Source organism: Limulus polyphemus, unplaced genomic scaffold (genome assembly GCF_000517525.1).
Source record: "Limulus polyphemus unplaced genomic scaffold, Limulus_polyphemus-2.1.2 Scaffold776, whole genome shotgun sequence".
In the NCBI taxonomy this organism is placed as follows: domain Eukaryota; kingdom Metazoa; phylum Arthropoda; class Merostomata; order Xiphosura; family Limulidae; genus Limulus; species Limulus polyphemus.
The window spans coordinates 225,243-244,546 of record NW_013666386.1 but is presented as its reverse complement, the minus strand read 5'-3'; the positions used below and the strand labels follow the sequence as shown (position 1 = coordinate 244,546).

The window sequence follows — 19,304 nt, the reverse complement described above, 5'->3', positions numbered from 1 at the left end:
AGCAGGCATAGAAATATCACTGAACAATGACAGGACTTCCACAAGCTTGGCTTTCTCTCTCTCTCTCTCTCTCCAAAAGATGAAATGATTCTTCAAAAAATATATATTAATGCTTAAACAATTATGTCTGTTATATCCCAATTGACCTGATGAGCCCTGATATTGGGAAAAAGGCCTCATTGGTGGTGAATATAATGTGGTTAACATATTATAACACATTCTCCTTTGCTTTCACTCATGGGTCCTTGGAATAACCAAAAAACTATAAATAAGCTACTCAGTCTTCATTAAGTAACAGCACTTTCAAAGTTCTCCTAATATATTAACAAAAATAGTTTGCCATGAAGCACATTTACTACCAAACTTATCTTCAAACATAAGCCATATGTAGACTGAGGTGTAGTATGCAGTTGTCAAGTGGAAGAGACATTTCTGCATTCCAGTGCCATTTCTCCAATTAGTCAGCTAATGAATGCGTAATGTGCATCAGTCTCATATCAGATATTCCCCGACTTTTTTCTGTGCCTACTGATCATGTATACTTTATTCTAACTTCATTTTACTTTCAAGTCAAGATTGTTTCAACTTATTTTTCCATTGAAATACAGTTCCTTTTATTTCTACATCTTCTTAATAATGCAATATTGTTTCTATCTATGATCAGCTATTACTACTTGTTTTTTAATTTTTAAATAAGGCATTTTATTATTTATAGACTTCAACACCATGTTTAGTCTCTTATTTCACCTGTCCTTCTGCCAAATTCTGCATATTAGATCCACAAATCTCTTATTTTGTAGAGATTAAGTGACTGTGTGCAGGTATATCTTGAATTACAACAAAGGCAAAATCCAATATTCTAAAATAGTGGCACAAACTTTTCTCTAACATCAAGAAATAAACACTATAAAAGAAAGACAACCTTTACGTTCAAAAAAATTTTTTTTAATACAAACACACAAAATTGAGTGTACAGTAGTACTTAATAGTAAGGGGCAACAAGAATTCCAAATAATTCAGAATTTTTATAATCCAATAAATATATAGATTTTTATAAATGGTAAACATATCATGCACATATTTAAATATCTTTTAAACTCTGTTCACCCAACAGATAGCGCTACATATTGATGGATAGATGTGCAACAGTTTCTGAAGGTAAAGTATATCCTTTATACAGGTATAACATAAAAAGTAAACAGAGAGAGAGTATTAAAAATTATGAACTTTAAAATGAAGTAAGGATCCTGCTACAAAAAGAAATTAAATAAGAATTAAAGCCACAATAACAAGTTTATAAAATAATAAAGTTCTTACCCCCAACCTCTTCTTGTTTAACAACCTCATGTTCCTCTACTTCCTGTTTAACCTTCTTTTTCTTCTTCTCTGGTTGATCTAACAAAAGTAAAAACCATAACTCAGAATACATGTATGTACAATAACTCTTCATTCTAAACTAAAATTTAGTTTCAGTTATATTAAAAACCAGTATTATGTTTGAAGAAAAAACCTAGTCTTCAATACTTGGGCGTACACCTAAAAATATTAACTTCTAACATTTGTCATCCAATACTCTGGAACTTTGTTTTTTAACAGTATGAGAGAGATAAAAAACGTAAGGAAAACCAATCTTAATTTATATATCAATATCCTTTATACGAGATAAAACCTTGGAAACAGCCAACACAAAACTTACCAACTTCTTCTGTTTCTTGACTTACGTCTGGACCTACTTCTGATTTCTCCTTCTTTTTCTTCTTCTTCTTCTTTTTCTCTGAAGCTTTTACAAAATTAAAGACAAAAAAAGTAATATTTTAAACCAGCTGTTCAATTAGGTAAGTTTGTATAACTTAAGCTTTTCACATTCTAATGAAACATTAAACAACAATACCTCCAAGCTATTAGTCAAGAAACAACAACATCACTCTACACTCCCTTTCAGATCACTCAGAACAAAACAATGTACACCAACATGAAACTGTTATACGAATCTAAAAAAAAAAAAAAAAAGCTGCCAAATGAAATAAACCATTGCCCTTGCACAGAACTATCATTATAAATAGTATTCTATGCACTCCCTGCTGGGAGTGACATTCAATCACTCAACAGTGAACAACTGAGAAGATTTTGTAACCTATCTATTAAACCTTCAAGTTCAGCGTAAGGCCATCACCCAGAAGTACACAAAGACTGTCCATTGTAGTTTCTAATATAGGTACATATAATCATATATTGAATATATCATTAACACAGAATTTAAAGTTGACAAAAATGTTTTGCTTTGCAAGTTTTGATATAGAATATCTGTATCCTAATAATCCGCTGGAAGAGACCTTGCAACTATGGTGGTGGATCTTTTTCAGAATGATGATTAATATAACAAGATTTCATGACTACATTTTTCAGAATATGCTAAGGTAGGCCAGAAAATAATCTCAATTTTTTTATTTACCAATATTGTACATAATCAGTGATCAAATTGACTGAAATGAAATTAATTAACTCATCAAAATTAATGTTTCCAATTATTACTATTTTTGATTATTCCAAACAATTAAAATACTGCAGTTATGTTTGTTGTTAAGTACAAAGCTATATAATGGGCTATCTGTGCTCTGCCCAAATGGGAGATATCAAAACCTGATTTTAGCATTATAAGTTGTTTTTTTTTCACTTTAAGTCTGTTCAGCTTTGTGCTAGCATGACCTGATGATTCGTGTGTGTGTGTCTTCATGAATCAAAGGTCTCAAGTTCAATTCCCATTGCCACTAACTGTGTCTAGATTTTAGATATTTTTTTCGTCAAAGTTCTATATAAGCTCTATAGGAAAGTTTTAAAAGAATGTAGAAAGATATAAAAATCAATAACCAAAGTCTACATTTATAATTGTTTCTTAAAAATTGTATCACAAAGAAATAAATCTCTCTAAAATTTCAAGGCTGATAATTCATATAAATATCACATATAAAAATATTCTATTTGCAGAAGAAGCTACATAATCTGTAGAAAAGAATTCTGAAGTTTCAAATTATCTTACCAAGTAGTTTTTGATCTATTTTACTTTATTTATCAAACCAAACAACAGGTGTCTAACCTAGATCTCAAAGAGTTAATTGACTTGTCAAAGATGTACAATTTGAATGTCAATAACAGAAGTTAACATTATATGCGGAGAAAACACAAGATTACTATGTATTTCATTAGTAAACTAGCCATTTACATATTTTTTTCTATAAGTCTTGCTGGTCCACAGAAAGAAAACCAACAATGCCCAAAGACTAACTAAAGATAAAAACTTATGAAAACTGATTAGTTCATGTTCCAATTGTGCAAACTCATCTTCAGCTTTTCTATAAATTTATCATTATGAAAATCTGTTCAACAATGAATTCAATATTTATTAATCATATTTCTTACACAGCAAGAAACCTATTTTTACCTGTTTGCATTTGCATTCATTATCAACATTCCAAAGTTAACAAGTTTTTTTACTTACTATCTGCCTCTTGAACTTCAGGTTCCCCAGTCTCTTCTTTTAATTCAACTTTAATTTTTTTAGGCTGAAAGGGAGAATCTTCTTCAATTTCCCCAATCTTTCGTTTCTGACCAATAGTTGGGATTGTGGAGTCCAAGCCTGGTTTGTACTGGTAAATCTCACTAAGGGTAAAAACCATGAGAGATCTCACAACATTTATCACAGTAAATGCTAATGTTCGTTTTCAAATCAAAGTTCAAACTTTATTTACAAACTAAGTTAAAGGAAAAAAAATGTATTAATAACATGCCACGGAAATGCTAACACACTAATTATCACTGCTAATCCACATTTATCAATCATAGTGTTATATATATATATTGTCATTTTAAAGGAAATTCAAAATATATTGCAATTTAGCTCTTTAGCAATCAGCGTATTATGCTTAATGCAAATGGAAAATTTATATTTTTAATAACATACATTTCAACATTTGTACACTATTTTTCCAATGACATTTTTAAACCTAATTACAACTAAAAAAACATATTCTTTCAAATTCATTGGTTTAATAATTTTAGAGAGAAAAAGTGTCATTTAAGGCTGAAATGGCTTTTAGCAACACAAAATTCTAGAAAGTAATTGAAATGTCATTTAAATACCTGCATGTTATCTGTCATATACAATAACACAAAATAAGGTACACACTTAAACATGGTAGAAGTACAGAAAATGACATGACCTAATTTGGAATGGGTCACAGAATTCACACTTGCAATGAATATTGTGAAAAAAAAAAGACATTAGTTTATAGCAAGTTCGAGCTCTATTTTGCACAATAAACTTGGCATACCAAAGGTTCAAAATATGTGAAAATGGTGGACAATACAAACAGAAAATGTATTCAAGGTGAACATGCAATGATTCACTTGTGACAATAACATTAGTAGCCCTAAATGTCACATCTTTCTAAATGTGGCTGTAACAAAGATGTTATGCTGTGGTAAAGACAGCTTGAGGACTGTTGGAGCCAACACACAATTACTAGCCCTAAATGTGGCTGTAACAGACATGCTGTGTTGTGGTAAAGACAACTCGAGGACTGTTGGAGCCAAAACAAAATTTATAGCCTTAAATGTCACATCTTTCTAAATGTGGCTGTAACAGAGATGTTGTGCTGTGGTAAAGACAACATGAGGACTGTTGGAGTCAACACACACACACATCTGACTGTAAAATACTAAGATGGAATTGTGACCTTAAAGTATCATCTATGGTGCCAGAGGAATATCCTCTACATGATTAGTCCTTAGAAGTGCAAGTCCCTTAATACTGTCTTACAATTTGAATGAGCCTATAGTGCCCACTGGGAAGCAGGAAAGATTTAATCCTGGTACAAGTTGCTTCAGTTGTGCTGAAAACACAAGTTAGACCTAAACACATTGAACAAATATCCACAAAATATGATCTGGTATCAACAGCTCATTCTGTTAAATAAAGATGTGTTTTATGTAAGATATCTTTTGATACAACACAAAAGTGCATAATTTTGAAAGATGGACTGATGGAATTGCAATGGGATCAAGCTTAGCATCATCACTTTCCAATTTGTTCATTTGTCATTATGAAAAAGAATGGTTGGAAAACTGCCCATTGATTTTTAGCCTATATATTATCAAGAATATGTTGACAATAGTTTCATCACCTGTAGTGAACCTCAACATGCAAGTTGGTCTTTAGTATATCTTAGCAATCTACACAAATATACAAGATTCTCTGTGGAACAACAACTTTTTTTCTAGAACACACTAATACATAATAATAACGATACTCTTGAATGTGAAGCGTAACATAAATCATTTTAATTAAAATAGTTTGAATTCACATTTATTTAAGGTAAACATGGTTTAAATACTAATTTATTGTACTTATAAAGTAGCTAGCACACAACAATATTTCCATAAGGACTTAAACATTTAAATATTTTTGAATAAAAATAGGTTTCCAAATAGAACGACAGATGGTATTGTGTGCAATGTCCAACAAGTAAAATTCAATGATCCAAAACAAAGTGATATTTCCATATTACAGACATATATTGGATGTGAAAAACCAAGTGTGTAACCTTTTTCACAGGACGTAGGCATAAACTGGTTATGATCAGTTTTTAAGCCTGAAAATAAGATACAGAATTTTAACAAATAAATATAGAATTTCATATTTAAAAAATCAAAATTGATATATAAATTTACATTTTCTAGATTTAATTCTAAATATATGGATAACAAGAAGCTTGTTTGTCCATCTAGGCAGTGTCATCCATTAAACTAAACTTTGTGAGAAAAAAAAAAGCCCCAAAACTAGCACATGTAAAGTTGGTGACAATTAATAAATCTAGTATACACATTTATGTGCATGGTGAATGTGTAGTTATATATTGCAGTATGTTTAAGATTCCTATTAAAAGGACATGATGAAAAGAGGTTATGTATAAAATACATTAAACCAGAACTGAAGAAGAGTTCAGCTGCTAAATTATTAGTATACAAAAACTAGTTTCATCTAGTGTAGATATTAGTAATAATTCAATAATTCTGATCAAGCCATATTCTATTGTTGAGAGAAATAATAGACTTCATTTTTAAGGATAAAAGCATTGTAAAAAACATTTTCTTTCTATTATAATTGACTTACAATTTGTGTTAGTGGCATTTTTAATTTAATAACCAAAGATAATCCATAAAGAAAGTAAACAACAGCAATAATACACATATATATAAAAACTAACATCTGAACACTAACCTTTTACTTTCATACTTTTCCCACTTAGCTCTGGCTTTTCCTGTGCCACTTATTTTCCTAAGCTGAGAAATAAAATTAGAAATATAAAGACAAGAAATTAAGTTTAAAAAGATTATTTACAAAGAAACGTGTAAGTTTAACAAAGTACTAAAGTTTTTTGTTTTTTTTTAAGTGCTAGTGCTGGAGTTAAATTAAGTTTACATTTAAACATGGTATCGAAATTAAGGAAGTGTCAATACAAAAAGCACTAATATAATACTTCAACTTACAGAAAAGCATTATTACAATTATGTATATACTCTGTAAAGAAGTACTTTTCTACATTATGATAGATCTACCAATATTAACTTGACTAACCATAATTCTCATAGTATTTTCTAACACAGATAGCTATATCACATTATAATACCTTTACTGAACTATCACTGTTACATCCTTGTTTTATCTGTATGGTATTTTACATTCAGCAAAAAATGTTGTAACAGCTACAAAGGTGCACATAAAAAAAAAATTGCACCACATCTATCCCAATTCTTATATAAACTTTATTATTCATCAATATTTCAAGCTCATTAAAAATGGGATATCCAACAAATTCTGGAAGTTCATATGATCAAAACAAATAAACAAACTATTCTTCTCAAACACAGCATAACTCTGAGGCGAAGCACCAACAAAAACACTTACTTATAAAATACTGGATTACTGGTTGAATTCAGATTTTTTTTTAGAAAATAGTTTTCCAGAAGTTTAACCTTACTATGTAACTGACAAATGGAACACATATAGTTAAACTGCACTACTTTCTCAAGCAATTATGCAGGTAAATTAATGAAAGAACAACACAGTAAAACCATCTGCACCAATGTAAAAGTATACCTTAAATCTACTTTAAAATATTTTTAAATAATTTGTTTTGGTTTGGCTGAAAACATATCTACAGATAAAAATAAAATCATTATTTACACAACATTTTGTTGAATTTCTCCACAAAGCTTTTCCAATTCTGGATAACAGTTATATTCCTACAAAATCAAACTAATTTGTAGAATGTAATAAAGAAAATTAAAACTTTAAAAATAATAACAGCAGAAAGACATGACACTGTGGACAATTACGTACACTTCCTTCTTCAAGCTGTTTTAGGCGAGTTTCTAACTTTGCTCTATGTTCTATTCCAAGCTCTTGGCTTGCCTCCTCACCCAAAGCATCAACACGAGTGGCTAAAGATGACTTTGCTGCTAACATTCTTGACATCTATGCATAAAAAATAAATAATGTATATTATTTTCTAATCAAAAGCCTTATAGCCAGATGTTTTAATATTTCTTATTCATGAATAGGTAAGATGAAAAAAAAACAATATACATTTATTTTATCAAATAATGAGAAATTGATAACTTTACATTGTCAGGATTTAAAAAATTTAAAACCACCACAATATATGTATAACTTTTGTATACAATGCTCCCCTTTTCACCTCAGGTATATCCTTTTGGATTAATACTCTATGGTCAATCAATATTGACAGAATAACTCACACTTTCATTTAACTTTCTTCAGTTCTAAGTTACTACGAACAATTAGCTGAGAATTTTAGATCAACCCACACTTAGGACTTAACTTTCTCTACTCACCTTTCCTTTCAGTTTTGGGTTACACTGACCAATGAGCTGAGCATGATAGATCAACCCATACTTAGGTGTGTCATGTTTAGTTTTAATTGCTCGGAAAAAGGCTTTTTCTGCTCCAAGAATCTGTACAGTAGATGCAGGGTGTTTGGCCAAGTTTAATAGTGAACCTGTCAGGGAAAAGTTATCAAAAATGTTATAATAGCTACAAGTGTAAAACACCAGGAACAGACACAAGCTATCTTACAACTGACTAATTATACACATTGTGAATACTTCAAGGAGTTTACTAGTTTAATAATGAACCTGTCAGAGAAAAGTTACCAAAAACGTTATCATAGCTACAAGTTTAAAATACCAGGAACAGACACAAGCTATCTTACAACTGGTTAATTATACACATTGTGAATACTTCAAGGAGTTTACTAGTTTAATAGTGAACCTGACAGGGAAAAGTTATCAAAAACGTTATAATAGCTACAAGTTTAAAACACCAGGAACAGACACAAACTATCTTATAACTGGCTAATTATACACAAGGAGTTTACTAATGACAAACAATCTAGTTCTTCATCCGCTCACATGATGTATATGAAATCCGACTTCCTGATTTTTTGCAGTAAATCTGACATCTTTTTTTGCAAAACAAACTCTTTTCTTAAATCAGAAATAGATAGGAATAAAAAAGATATTGGTAGATCAGAAAAAGGAATACATAAAATGGTATCCATGGAACATTATACTGGTAAATTTTGGCTGACAAGTGTCTCCCAAAGTTTTGTTAGCATCCCATGAAAAGGCATTCAAATACTAAAGTTATGATGGATGTCTCTGTTAGCTCCAGATGCTTTCCACTTTGTTATTTGTGAGTAGTGAAATCCTTTAGTAAAACAACTAAGCTATTGAACAACTTAAAACCATAAGTTTACTTATTTACTTGGACAAAGTAAAGCAAACAATTATTAAAGCACTATCAACCACACAGAAATCGGCCTCAGTGGTAGTGACGAAGGACAACCATCACTTCAAAATTTTCAGGTCCAAGAGTTTCTACATCATAGGCCAAGAATTAGTCACAAAAAGAAATTATGAGGGTATGTCCAATTTAAAACTTTTAAAAGTAGGCATTTTTGACAATGATATGTGCCAAACAAATATCTCCTACAAGTTATGAAAATAAAGATTTTTGGTACTTTTAAGATTTCTAAAAAAATAATAAATTTTAAGCTCACTAAAATTTTATTCTCTTAACAAAATTCTAAATTCTGAAACATACTCTGCAAGGTTACAAGTCTTAGTGATTCTGATGACTAGTAATAATGTGAATAAGCACATCTTAAAATGCTTATTTAAAAGAGAAGAAATTACCCGCATGGGCTATAAGTCTGGCTCCAACCAACTCGCCAACCAACACAGTCAGATTTGGAGCAATAGCCATCATTCTGTTCTTTAGATACTCATAAAGCTGTGCTCTGTAGTTCTGCATTTCCAGCACCTGAAGTATAACTTTCATCTTATTAAACATTCATAGAAATGAGCTCAGTAATCTTAAACTCCTCAATACCATGATCTTTGCAAGCATTCTATAACAGTCTAAAACAAACCCTAGATATGAATCAATTACAATCATGGTAGTGTGTACATAAACATAAATATACACTCATACATGTCAGTGTGTGTAGAGAGAGACTAACTACACATAATTACCACACTCTAGTTTTACACATCATATTTACCAGAGAAGGAAGAAGGATTTAACATGATAGGTTGATAATAATAAAGGCTCCACTGGCAAATGCATCTATAACTGAAACCATGCATATTGCTATGTTGAAAAATAAAACTTTCTCTACGATAAATATGAACAGATATGAAAATTGTAAAACCTCAAGTTCAAAGATCAACAATATATGATTAGGATCACCACATATTAGGCCTTTTGGTAAAACACATTATAAAGAAGAAGACAAACTATTATAATATGCTAAGAGTTTAATGATGGACAAGACCAATCAGAGCCAGATAAAACTGTGATATTGTACAGAAGCTATACACAAAAAATTTATTGTTCTAAATTTATCATAAACTATGGCAATATGATCAGGTGAGTCAACATTCACTCTTTCTCATTAAAATGATTTTGTGTTTTGATATGGCCCCAAAATATCGTATACCCTTGGACACTTAATTCTAACTTTAAGTACAGATAGTTTCATAACAGAGTGGGTCACCTTTTGTTGGTATGGATTAGGTCCAATCATTGCACTGAAGAATAACAATCAATGAGAAAATCCTGAGAAACCAGGCTCACTCTACATTGCAGGAATTCTTTTGTTGTTGTCTTTTGAGGTAATAGATCTAACCATGAATAAAATTTTTGGCTGCAGTATGATTTGCCAAGTATGAAAAAGCCTTTCATCATCTACCCTGGTCTGTACAACAGCCAGATTTGTCTCAATACACAAATTATGGTGTATTTTTCAAACCTGTCTTGACATGACTGAAAGCAGTTATTACTGAGAAATCCTGTTGAAATCTTACAGTGACTTATTGTTTCTGTAACATTCCTGTTAAAATTTTACAATGTCTTATTGTTTCATTATCAAACTTTTCAATAATGTTATCCTGAATACTCATTAGATTGAATAAAATATTACATGTTCTTAATCACAAACACACACAAATATATTTCAAGTTAATACATGAATAAGACAGTAAAAGTGCTAGCAAATGAATACATTATAAGATTCTAATGATAACAACAAATGTCTAAAAATATAAACTTAAGCTAAATAAAATAAAAAACAGTTTAATGAGGTATCGAAGCTCAAATTAGTAATTTTTGAGCATATATTAAGTTTCTACTACTTTTCCCAAACATACTTCATTACAGAGATGCTTGATGTTCATGATGTCTTCCTCTGACACTTCTGTACCCATGGAAACCTCAGCAATCTCCTTTACTTTATGTTCCAACTCCTCAGGAAGAAAATCAGACATATCGCACTCAGCAGCATTAGTCCTCAATCCTGAAGAGAAAAAAAGTTACTCTTACTTAACTCTTTCCAGACTGTTGGATGTTCAGCATACACTCACAACTCAACTTTTAAAATGTATTTGAAAAATATAATTATACTTTTATTTCAAAACTTTTAGATCACTTTCTTGGTATTTTATTCATCTATTTATATATATATCAGTTGAATTAACATTTCTCAGGAAAGCCTGGAGAACTTTGAATGGTTCTCACAATCTAAAGCTAATAAACCAACAACAAAGGGAAATTCTAAGTTTTAATAGTGCCATATTACACTTTTGAAAATATCATAGTTGGGTGCAGTCAACAGTATTGATAAAATCACAAAACTGTTTTGAAATAAACTTCCTATTCCTAAATGGAACGTTTTTTTTAAGTTTCTGATTATGTTTTTCTTCCTGATAATGTTATTGTGTTATATTTTTTTGCTTTTTAAAACACTGTTTTAAAACATAATTTCAGAAGTTTCACAACCTAAAATATAATACAAACAGTAAATAAAATGTTTAGTGAATTATTTCACATAAAAACTGTACACTATTTTGAAAGTTTGTATGAAGTTGAATTTAATCTGATTTAAAAGTCTTTTCACTGTGAGAACATACAAACAGTGGATTTTGCCAAGTCTCCATAAATCTGGAAATGGTTAACTGATGGTCAGTTAGCAAGTTTTCTTATTCATGATAAAGAAGAAGAAAAAAACAAGCTCTTTCATAGTGATACTGATGACAACTACTTCTACTCCACATAATACATAGCTGCAATTTTTTCAACACATCTTCTAAACAGAACATTAAAAGAAGTATTTAAGGAACATACAATATAGTGTTATGTGAATACAACCTTAAAAGTGCATCACACTTATTAACTGAATTTTTGATGTTATATGGTATAAACCATCACTTCATACATGTTTAAACTACTCTAAATAATACAAGTGCTAATATTATTAGAAAAACTTACCAATAGCTAACACAGTATGCACATACTGATTATTGTCTGTGATAATTTTTGAAAGCTCAGGAAAGTGCCATCCATACCACTCTTTACTTCTCATGATGTAGTTGTTGAGCTCTTTGTCTAAGTCATCTAACAAGGCTGCAAACAGAACCAAGTGCATCTTGTTACTTAAAGACAATTAAAAGGATGATTACAGAACAAAACTGATTTTTCTTCTTTATCCATGTTACCTAACTATGCTAAGGACAATAAAACAGTTGTTCATAGTGTTCGTCTTTACTCAACTATACTGCATTATACAGTTTTAAACAAACATGATGGATTTGAAAAAATTTATTTGTATAATTTTCAAATTCACACTTGCTATTAAACCATATGTGGAAATATGTAAAAATAATTATCATATGTGTGACATATATTAGCTTTCAGGTGTTGTTAAAAAACATATCTTACAAACTAGAGCTGGGCAATGTAATACATTAATTGATTACCTATTGAATAGCGTCATGTAAACTAACTGAAATTAGTATTTTGGATTATTCCAACAACTGATTAATGGAAATTTTGACTAAATCAACTGTAACAAAAGTAATAAATTTTTATCAAAATTAGTTGTTCCAATTATTACTGTTTGATTACTCCAACATACCCATGTAATTAAAATATTGCCATATGATTGTTTGTTGATAAGCACAAAACTATATAATGGGCTATTTGTGCTCTACTCACTATGGGTATCAAAACACAATTTTAGCATTAAAAGTTATTTTTTCTTTTCACTTCAAGTTTGTTCTTCTTTGGGCCAGCATGCCTTCATGATTCAAGGGTCTCAGGTTTGATTCCCTTTGCCACAAAACTTGTTCATCCTGTGCTCCTGTCACTAATTTTGAACTGCTGACAAGAGCAAAGGCTGGCAGCATCCACCACCAACTTATAAGCAACTTTTTTAGTTTGTACAGAAGAAATGCTTACCATGGTTTGAGAAACACTTTACTAACTGATTAATCAAATGTAATCAACTGATGGGCCCATTGATCAATTGATTAGTAAATACTACTAACATTAAAATAGATTTTTGAAGCAACAAGTACACAAGAAAAAACAGTATTAAAGGCAAAAAACAACAACAATACTTTCTTCTTGAAGTTATGAAATTAAATAAGAAATAAAACGCCTAAATATCATTGAGCATTTTACACTTCTTAAATTTTAGTACACATAACAATACTGTAATAAACAAATTAAAAACTGAAAACTTACACACAGCTTGAATTATCATTGTGTCAATCTTGTCAGGACTGAACTTTAGCTTGTACCTGGAAAGGCTGTAAAAGAACAAAAACACAGCTTTCAAAATCAATTGAAAACAGGGAAAAAATATATATAGAGAGGGGGGGGGGAACTTATGAATTTAAGCCTCAGAGGTAGTGACGAAGAAATAAATATTCTTCATTCTGAACATACTCAGTTATAATTCATTCATCACTGGCTTGATAATTTTATGTTAATTTCAGTCTTCATCCCAAGGCTTTCTTAAGAGTCTTAAAAATAATTTTCAAGGCCATTACATAAAGAAATGTGCATGTGCAACAACCAACGTCTTCTTCCATGTAGTGTATTAATAATATGAAATACAGAAGCATGCCAGGTTTTTATTGCAACTACAAAAATTATACAAAAATTGATGTATTTAGTCTGTTTAATTATTAACAACTAATAAAATTCAAGAGATTTATAGAAAATTGTAAATTTCAATGCTTTGAAATCCCACAATAAAATTCCAATATTTCTCAATACTTAAAATTTCCATCTTACTTATCTGTCATTTCTAACAATATTACTAAAAAAACAACAACAACAACAAAAAAAAACAAAAATAGTACATTCACTTGTTTATAATATTAACCCAGGGATAGAAATAATGAAATAAAATTACATTCCCTCATGTAAAGTTACATTTCCTCATAAATTGTTTTTTTATTTAATCCATGCAATGTGTTTACTTTCATATTGCTGAACCATGCATTCGCAATTGGGAAAGATAACTAAAAAGATGAAATTCGATCCACGTAACCTTAATTCTTAACAAATTATGCTGTAAGTCTTGCAAGACATTTTCTCTGTGAACTTACTTAGTACCAAGGATTATATCTCTTTCTCAAGTCTCAGATGACATTTTATCAGTGAGCTAACTACCTGCCAAAGCTGTCAGTCTCATGACATTTCACCTAAGAGCTAACCTGGTACATCTCATCTTGCCATCTCATTTATGAGCTAACCTAATGCCAAAAAATATCTTTCTCTCAAGTCTCATATGACATTTACCTGTGAGCTAACCAAGTGCCAAAGATGTCTTTCTGAAGACTCATGACAGTTTACCTATGAGATAATCTAATACTGAAGATATATTTTCCTCAAGTCTCATATGACATCTTACCTATGAGCTAACCAAGAACCAAAGTGGTATTTCTTTCTCAAGTCTCATATGAAATCTTACCTGTGAGCTAAACCAAGTGCCATAGCTGTTATCTCTTTCTGAGGAAGTCCAACAATAAGATTGTCTATCTGCATCCGAATACATCGTATGAGCTCCTGTATAGCACTGTTATAAACACAGCTGACATTCAGTTTTTCCTATACACAAATGAAAAATCAAACTCACAGTATAAGTCCACTACATCAAGTGCACAATCAGTTTTCAAGTATAGCAAGCAAAACTTTGATAAAAGGATAGCAAAGAATTTTCCTTTGGAAATGCTCAAAAGTTTTTACTTTTATTTTAAATTAACTATGACTCTTCAGAAAATAAATATCAAAAATGTACACTTTAGAGCAGCTATATCATTATCTATAGTGAAAAGGTACATATTACAGCTCTAACTACATTCTACAAGCTTAGTAGGGATTCCAACCCTACCTAAACTAAAATAGCAATTATTTAATTTTAGTATTTGCTTTCCTATCATGAGCAATGTTAAAATCCATTAGGTGTAAAAGTTCTTTTTCTCTTCTTTTGTACAATTTAATGCATAGCCAGAAGGCAATATATTTACACTTAATGTCTGCAACATCTATGCTTGACATGAATTCTATATCAGAATACCATTTGTAATTGCTATGATTATTGTTTTTTTTTGTTATTTTAACATTTAGTGTACTACAAATGTCACATATCTATGAAGAACAGTAGCTACTTCATACAACCCAAATCTTAATAAACTGATATAAAAAGAAAATATAAAATCTCAACATTTCAGTTATAATTGTATTTGGGGAGAAATTAGAGTGAATACATAACAAAGTTTTCAAAATTTGATATCATTTTGCCCCTGTAAAAACTTGACACCAAGCTGATGAAAAATGACTGACAATAATACACTCTCTTGTAACTGTTTGCTATAGTTTTTGTTTTCTTGTTGCACTCTTAGTGTTACTATTCTATTTTGTTGTTTATTGATTATTATATTTATTTACTCAACAATATTATACCAAAAAAGACTGATTTTTAATATGTAGCATCAAATAAACAATGTGCACTTTTAAATTTCTATTTAAATAAAATATGGTTATTGTTCTATATAATATATTTTTAAACTACATATGTATGGTTCATTTCACTTATATTGATTACCTGTAAAATAAAAGGGTTTTCAGTCAAATATAAACTAGTAATTATGGTGACATCATTAGTAAATTATACAAATTAGTATTATCAAATGTTCAAACCTTCATACAGTAATGCATTATGAACCTTTAAGGGACAAATTCTAACATTAATTATAGCCCTAATGTTCACAATGTTTTGATTTTATATTTGACATAACAGAAATTAAAGAACAGTCGACAATACACCAGGAAAAGTGAAGAGGAAATAGATTATGATTCTGAAAGAGACAGAGAAACTTCATACATAAAACCTTTCATAGTCATAACTGTCATGAGACAAGTAGCTGTGAAAAACCTTGAATACAATGCATGTGATGAAAGCTTTTTAGTGAGTGTATCATAAGTTTTACATAATCTGTTATAAAGATATGATTACAAGGTAAGATTTGCACATATGTATCATTCAGTCTTCAAATTATAGTATATAACACTGCATAAGTAGTTCAAGATATCTCAAGAAAATGTGTATTGATTACCATGAAATGTGAACAACATTTTGTAAAGTATATGTTGAAAAATACAGTACATTTATGTGTGTTTCTATCAATCTTAAAATGTTCAACCTTCTAAGTTATCAAAAATATTTCAATATACACATCTGTATCTGAATGAAATTTATTCATAGATTGTAATTTTTGTGATTTATCAATTTTCTTAGTTTCACCTATACTTTAAAGGTATCATTTGAGTACTACACTTAATTATGTTGTTTTTTTGTTGTGAGGGTGTCACCCTGATACAGAATTACTACCTTATGCTTTTTCAGATTTTCAGACACACATTCTTAGCTAGATGGCTTTCATTTCTATATTTTCTGAAAAAAGTAATATGGTTATCCCTTGTTAATTGGCTTATGAATACGACTTAAGTGGCCAATATTTCATTTAGTGTTAAGAAAGTATTTCAGTCTTATATGAGTACAGATGCAGAAGTAAAAATGTTTAAGTGACTACAATCTCAACAGTATCAGCATTTCATTTCCTACTCATAACATACCTACAGGATTATGTTATTCAAACTTCAAAAAGATAGAATTTAAAGGGTATGATCATAATGCTGTCATCTGGGGTTGAAAATCAGAATGATTCTGCCAAAACGAAATATTTGGTATCTCTGCAACAGTGATGAGTGGAAAAGTTACCCATTATGACTGTTTTTACCTTTATTACATTTCCTAATTTTGCATCAGCAACTGCAAGACTTTCTTGAGCTTCTTTGGCAACTAATTTCTTGAGAAGTTTTTTCAGTCCTTTACTCATCTTTCCTTCTACTGCTGCTGTTGCAGCTAGAGACAGAAAAAAACCTCATTAAGGCTTAGATTAACCTGCTAATAATTAACAACTACACAATACATTTTAGAAAACAGTACAAAACGAAAAATTTAGGTTTTACAATAAGTTCCAAGAAACATAATTTTAAAATCTTTCACAACCTATGAGCTATACCTAACTACAATAAAGTATATACCAGCTTTATACAGTCTGCAGGCTCTACATAACAGCACTAAAAACAAAATTACATCTCTAAATGTTTGTGGACTCATAATGACAGTACTAAAGGTAATGTTTTTTGTTATTTTTTCTTACAGCCAACAAACTAAAGGACAGAACCTAAAACCCCAAGAAACTTTGCTGGAACTGGTCAGTGACATAAAGACCCCTGACTTATCAATGTTATTTGTCAGTTAGAATAATTGTGTTCCAAAGTTAAGTACATGTAATGATAATTTTTATAGTAACCACAACATTGAAGGCCGAGATGTAATTGCTAGTTTTGGGACTTGTGGTCAATTAATCTGAACATGTCTATTATATTATCTTCAGTTATGGAGCTGAAGCCTACCTATATGATGGAAAAAAATATTAAAAAAAATAAATCCATTCACAACATTCAAAAATTTCATCATGATTGGACTCAGGAGCACTTTGTGGGCAATATTTTCCTGCTATATACAAGGCATAGCCACTTTCATTGCTATGCTGTTGAACTTAACCAATAAAGTAATCATTCATAAACTTTCCAAACAATGTTTATCATTCTGTAATAGCCATACACATGATTATATATATGGCTTTTAATTGCCATATATAACAACAAGGAATTTCCAAATAAAGCAAAAAAAAAGTAAATCAAAACAAGTCAACAAAAGGCAAAAGGTCTTCATATGTTAAAAGCACAAGTACAGAATTTGTTGTCAAGAAGTACTGTAAAGACAACCATGAAACTTTAAGTTTGATTGTTACAAATATATCCATTATTACATTTGTTGCAGAAATTTATTTTTTTGCAAAGCCTGCATGAAATTAAGAATTGGAATGTTTTTAACAATACAAAAAGAAAACAATGTTGAACAAGCTTCATTCACCACTAGCTTCTTCTTTTGCACTTTGCCTGTTCATATTTCACAGTCAGTAGCCAATTTACTTACAAATATATATTAGCTAGATCAATTCTAAAAAAGGCAATATTTTTGATTTATCAATACATAAACAATGCATATATTACCTGATAATGCCTCTGTCATGTCTTGAAACTTTTGAAAATGTTTAAGTTTCACACTGTAATAAACAAAAACCGTTATCATCTTTTAAATTCCACCAATATTTATATTTATTGTAACAAAATGCATAATCACTGCATGATTTTCTTATCTCTCACAAAGTTTTTTTTACCATTTTGTCAATACTATACATTTCAAGGTGAGTAAATGCATATTTTATCTAAAATATACACATAAGTAACAAAAGTAACCATTATTCTATCTTCTGGCGAAAATGAAGCAGTTAGATGTGACTGTTTAGTAAAAAACATGTTTTCATATTTGTGTCAGAAATATAATAAAACATTTATCAAAATCAATGTAAATATATTTTAATTCCACAATTTTATGAACTTAGTATTATTTTTGCCTAATTTGGTAAATTTTCCTTTAATATTGATAACTTTGTAAATGTGTCATTAAGAAAAACAAAATGTAAATGCTATTCAACAAAATCATCCTGGGCTAAGTTTCTCAAACTTTCTAAGAAGTAAAACTGAAAAAACGTGAACATAATATGATTTATTTTTAAATATATTATGGTCAACAGATTTAGGCTACCAGCTAATTTGCAAAAGTTATAACTTCTTCATAAGAGAAAATCTACTTTTCATTGAAAAACTATACTATACAGCTAGAAACTTAATATTACTGTTTAACAGTATATCAACTGACTTGCATTGAAAATACAAATACCTACACTTTGCTAGCAGTCTCTGAGCTTTCAAAATCTTTGTACAAATTTTCAGTCTCTTGTAATTTCTTTTCATCCAGTAACTGAAAAGAATTGAAAATATAATTAAATGAACTATTAATAATGCAACAAATTGACAAAGATAATACATTTAAAGAGCCATACTTAGGCCAAGAAAATCTTTATAAACAAATGCAGTCATTTAATAACACTATTCTACATTCCACCTATAAATATTCTATAAATAAAATCTTCAGTCTCAACATAATAAAACAAGGCTTGACATTAACTCTTGAACCCACTTATCCAATCTAGAAATTGGATGTTAAATTTCATTTACTCAAAACTGATATTTAGTTGCATGAAAATTTTCAATGAAAATCAAAACAGAACCTGAGCAAATTACCGACTTTTGGAAATAATAATTGGTGTATAGATTACCAATGTGCTATAGCAACTGTACATTTTTATTATATCACAAGAGGTCATGGAAACATAAA

General features: G+C 29.9%; 1 protein-coding gene across 1 annotated transcript in view; it reads right to left on the bottom strand.

The window, feature by feature from the left end:
* The window catches only part of LOC106460469 (nucleolar protein 58-like), a 26,418-nt gene that overhangs the window by 2,258 nt on the left and 4,856 nt on the right, over window positions 1–19,304 (bottom strand). The window contains exons 2-15 of the mRNA XM_013920166.2: window positions 18,811–18,887; window positions 18,077–18,129; window positions 16,732–16,856; window positions 14,403–14,539; window positions 13,166–13,230; window positions 11,909–12,043; window positions 10,792–10,937; window positions 9,277–9,403; window positions 7,915–8,078; window positions 7,400–7,534; window positions 6,278–6,339; window positions 3,497–3,657; window positions 1,697–1,780; window positions 1,318–1,395 (exon numbers count right to left, since the gene is read on the bottom strand). Coding sequence (XP_013775620.1) covers window positions 1,318–1,395; window positions 1,697–1,780; window positions 3,497–3,657; window positions 6,278–6,339; window positions 7,400–7,534; window positions 7,915–8,078; window positions 9,277–9,403; window positions 10,792–10,937; window positions 11,909–12,043; window positions 13,166–13,230; window positions 14,403–14,539; window positions 16,732–16,856; window positions 18,077–18,129; window positions 18,811–18,887 — 1,549 coding nt within the window. The remainder of the gene's footprint in view (window positions 1–1,317; window positions 1,396–1,696; window positions 1,781–3,496; window positions 3,658–6,277; window positions 6,340–7,399; window positions 7,535–7,914; window positions 8,079–9,276; window positions 9,404–10,791; window positions 10,938–11,908; window positions 12,044–13,165; window positions 13,231–14,402; window positions 14,540–16,731; window positions 16,857–18,076; window positions 18,130–18,810; window positions 18,888–19,304) is intronic.